This window comes from Cyprinodon variegatus, unplaced genomic scaffold (genome assembly GCF_000732505.1).
Source record: "Cyprinodon variegatus isolate N-32 unplaced genomic scaffold, C_variegatus-1.0 Scaffold845, whole genome shotgun sequence".
In the NCBI taxonomy this organism is placed as follows: Eukaryota; Metazoa; Chordata; class Actinopteri; order Cyprinodontiformes; family Cyprinodontidae; genus Cyprinodon; species Cyprinodon variegatus.
Window position 1 is genome coordinate 17,280 of NW_015151298.1, and position 4,811 is coordinate 22,090.

General features: G+C 36.6%; 1 protein-coding gene across 1 annotated transcript in view; it reads right to left on the minus strand.

The window, feature by feature from the left end:
* Positions 1–1,278: 1,278 nt before the first annotated feature.
* Positions 1,279–4,811, minus strand: part of myoz2 (myozenin 2) — a 15,044-nt gene continuing 11,511 nt past the window's right edge. The window contains exon 6 of the mRNA XM_015397241.1: positions 1,279–2,169. Coding sequence (XP_015252727.1) covers positions 1,944–2,169 — 226 coding nt within the window. The 3' untranslated portion in view covers positions 1,279–1,943. The remainder of the gene's footprint in view (positions 2,170–4,811) is intronic.

A 4,811-nucleotide genomic window follows, 5' to 3' on the forward strand; every position in this document is an offset into this window, starting at 1 on the left:
ACCAGGAGCTGTACATTCCAAAGGCCCTCCGACAGTAGTAAGGAATGCTGACGCTGGACTTAGTCACAAGCCTCTAAGAAACACGAGACGTATTTCCCAACACAACGTTGGAAGCAGAAAGGACATCGCCTGCTGTTGAGAAACTATTCAAAGGTGCAGCAGTCTGTAAAACAGCAACCAAGATTATAGGTTAAACATATCCGCCACAAAAACAGGTGCATTTCACAGTCACTGCATGGCAGTATTTTTATATAATCAGTGTCTCTCTGCTTCTATCTGAAGTTTTCTTCATTCAAACATAACAGAAACATCCACCTCCTCCCTTCTGTGATGAATAATCTCCCTCTAACATGGATGAGAACATTGTTTTGACAGTTTGATTTATCAAATAATCCAAAAGGATGAAATCTGAGCCATGTTATCAAGGGATTTCTTAATAGGATATGTTTTGTAAGAGTTTCCAGTGTTTGCAAATATGGTAGCAATAGAATGTAGCTGGATTACTTATCTTTTCAGTTTTTTAAGTACAGGCCATTATGTTCTGTTAGTTTTATATCGAAACACTCTTGGTGTGAATGGGCAAAGGTGTCTGTTCCCCTGTGATGGACTGGTGACATGTCCAGGTTGAAAACTGCCTCTTGTCTGATGACTGGAGATGGGTAACATCCACCATCAATGGTAATCTTGTTAGGTTTTAGAGACTTTTATGGGGGACAATTTACCATACAGTAGCTGCATGACTTGATCTGAAAATCTCAAATTTTTATTGAATCAGGAACATTTTTTGTCAGATGCACCTGATTTTGCAGTGGTCAGGTATGAGCTAAAAGTGGTCCAGGAATGGAGCAGACGGTGGGAACTGATCATAAGGTCCTGGTTTGACAAGGCTCATTCATTCTCATGGGTAGTCTATAGTCTTACAAATAAAGAATAAAACCAATAATAAAAAAAAAAAAAAAAAAAAAAAAATAAAAAAAAAAAAAAAAAATAATATAAAAAAAAAAACAAAAAAAAAAAAATAAATATATAAAAAACAAAAAAAAAACAATAAAAAAAAAACAATAAAAAAAAACAACAAAGACAACAAATAAGAAGAATAAATAAAAAAAATGATAATAAAAAATAACGACCCCAACAAAATAATAAAAAAACAACCTCCTCTCCACAACCAGAGCAGCATAAAGCAGTAGACAAGATGCACAAAAACTATGACAAATTTATTTCAATAAAAAAAAAAATAAGTTTAATTCTCCCCTAAATAGAACAGTTTCTATAAAATATTTGCGAACTTCAACCTCAACCTTGTCCAACCTGGACACACCTTCAAACTAGTCTGCTTTGCACGAAGAAACTCCTGCAGTAATAAAACAGAGGGGAAGATGAGTGTCTGTGCACAGCTCAATGAGCGAATCAGTCATGAATCCCAGTCCAGCAACCGGGCAGCGCCGCAAGGTGAAAGACACATCAGTCAGGTCGCTCATGTCACCAAAGCAGATTTGATTTGTCAAGATGCAACTCCTCAAGGCAGGCAACACTGGCTCACATGTGTCTTCTGCCTCCCACACAACACAATGAGATGGAAATGCACAGAAACTGATTTGAGGGATGAGTGTTGCTCATTCCAGCAGTGGGGTATGTTATGAAATTGGCTGCAAGACTAAAACTCCACAGGATAGAAGTACTTACTATAAATGCCCGAAGCATTACACCAAAGATAAAGCTTCTGTTGCATTTTTGCCTCACTTTATTTCAAGAAAAGCATTCTTGTGCATGTTGATATACAACATTTTGATTTACAATGTTACATAATAATTTCACATCTTGCTCTGTGATTGCTACCAATCTAATCATTTCTCTAGGAATAAATTCTCTAACGCAGCCCACACTAACCCTGGCTAAAGTTGCTACTTCCTCAACCTCCCATGTGACATTTCTCCTTGGATTCAAAGGTCTTCTGATTCAGGGATGAGGGGGATCTCAAGAGAGATATTTGGGAGTGTGACTGAGCCACCGGTTGAAACCCATCCCAGAGGCACTCTATTGAAGGATGGCCGGTTCAGAGAACAATCCCCCTGCAGAGCAGGGATTTCTTGGACAGACTCCTCCTGCAGGGCTGTGATGGTCTCGGGTCTCTGCGCCTTGCTGAAGCCCCCGAAAGGGGTTGCCACCCTGGAGGTGACAGAGGGACAGTATTAATGTTGTTTTCCATGTGCTAATGAGTTTCACTGCTTTGACATTTAAAGTTATGCAACCAATTAAAGCAAGCATGCAGCCAAGAGCTGTACTGTAAGTTTGAAATGATTAGAAAGAGGTAAACAGGGTTTGAGATGTTGGTAGGGTTGGCATACATAACTAAAATAGCTAATTAGAGACAGATGATACAGCTTTTAAATTGCTATGCTTTAGTGAAGTAATGTTTCAAAAAATGACCTTTCTTTGGAAGTAATGATAGATTGGAAGATAGACATTAGGAGTAGACTGTAAGAAAAGCATGTCTTATTATTAAACAATAGTAAACATGTTTTCTTAAAATATCCATAAAATGTATCTATAAGTTAGTTTGATGTTAGATGTAGCCTATTTGGTGAATAATTGGAAAATCCTGTGAAAAACAAACTACATAATAAAAGAGGATTTTTGCCACATCTAAGCTTTCATATTAAGATTCTATCTATTAGAGATATGTAGTTTAGACATGTTTTTATGTAAAAGATATTTAATTAAAACCTGTATGGAATCTACTGCAGATTAGTTTTTTATACTGGATGAGCTGATTATTCCAGGTGTGCCTGACCTCAGTAACTATGGCAAGACACACCTGGGATAATCAATTCATCCAGTAATGAAAGGCAAAAGGCAACAAAAGAGCTGCCTTAAATTCAGAAAGTAGTGGAGTTGTGCGTAGAGCCCGTTAGGAAATTCGAACATGACGTTGTATGGAGGGTGTTCTGGAGAGGATGAAAAGTTAGTAGTAAGTAGCAGCCAACAGTTTGTGAAAATGATCATCAGTCAACATGCTTGGGCATTTTCCCCCAGGTGTCCCTCCATTATGAACATTTCATCCCAGTGCTGCGTGTCCAAAGCCCGTTATATCATCAGTAACCCCTTCACACCCCCACCATGGACTGTTCTCCCTCCTGCTGTCTGGAAAGAGGCTTCACAGCATTTCCTGAAATCCAGCAGGTTCTGGAACAGCTTTTTCCCTGCTGCCATCAGACTTTTGAACTCTAAACTGGACTCTGCACCACACTTGCAACATTATTACTATCAACATTGCTGATTTTTTATAATCCTTTTTAAATAGGACACAACTCATTGTTCTACTGCATTTTGCACCATATTTAGTATGCAACGTTTTTTATATACATTGTTATATTCTGAACACTGCTACACTTTATATTGGTAATGTTTATCCACTCCAACCTCAATATCATTACACTGTTGTAAGCTGTATGCAACATACTTTTGTTTTTTTTTTACAACAAAGTTTGTCTAAGTCTAAGTCGAAGGGATCAGTATTGGGGGTTATATAAATTATTCTCTACAAAACAACATATGTAAGTTTTCAGAAGTATTTACTTTTGTTTTGCTTACAGATGACACAAATCTTTTCTGTACAGGTTAGAGCTTACAGGAGCTCCTGGATGATATAGCACCAGAAATGAATAAGATAAAAAAAAAACAGATTAGACAAAAACACATTTGAGTCTTGAAGAGCTCCAAGTTAGATTTATTTAGAAATTAGAAAGTAAATATATATAGAAAAGTCCAAATAGATGGGGTAGAGGAGAAATGACTAAACTAAAGTATCAGGTGTGATTATTGACCAAAAGATCTACTGGAAGCCTTACATCAGACAGAGGAAATTATTAAGAAGCAAAGCAATCCTAATTAAAGCTAAACATTTCCCAACTCACAGCAGAGGAGGAGGGAGTGATCATTGCAGTTATTAACAAGTGTATAAATAAACTGAATGTGATGCCATTAATATGACATCAGTCAAAAGAGTTACTGATGCAATTGTTCAAACACTGTCTCATGTCTGTAAGGTCACTTTCCAAACTGGTAAATTTAAAATATATAGAGATATATAAACAGATTTTATACATACACAGACACTAACTTTCAAATTATAGGCCTGTTTCTCTCTTTACATAGTTTTCACAGATTTAGAAAAAAAAAACTTTATTACCAGACTAGAAGATTTCAATGATAAACACAAACTACTTTCTGAAAGTCAGTATGAATTTAGATCACAGAGGTTTTGACAGTCCTGGAATTAATAGAGGAAATTAACAGCTCCATAGATAAAGATAAGTTTGCAACAGGTCTATTGTGTGGAAGTCTGTAGTTACACCTAACGGACATTACTCAAACCACTATGCACAACACAGAAATGAGCCATTAGAATAACTTATAAGAGTTGATATCATGACCTCAGTAAGCCATTATTTATTCATTCCAGCTTGCTTAAATTCTCTGATCTGGTAGAATTTCAAACCTTACAACTAATGTATAAAGCTAGAAATAAACGGCTACCAGACAACATACAAAAACTTTTAACTGAGAGAAAGGGAGGCTAACGACAGGGATTATCTAAATGTCAAAATCCAATGTGCTTGAATTAAATTAATTTAAAAAAACTATGAATTTGAATTGCTTAAATAGCATGCATTGAAATGCATTTCAATAAATGGTGTGAATGTATGAAATACTGCGAACAGACTGTACCTGCCTCTAACCCATGGATGGATGGATGGATGGATGGATGGATGGATGGATGGATGGATGGATGGATGGATGGATGGATG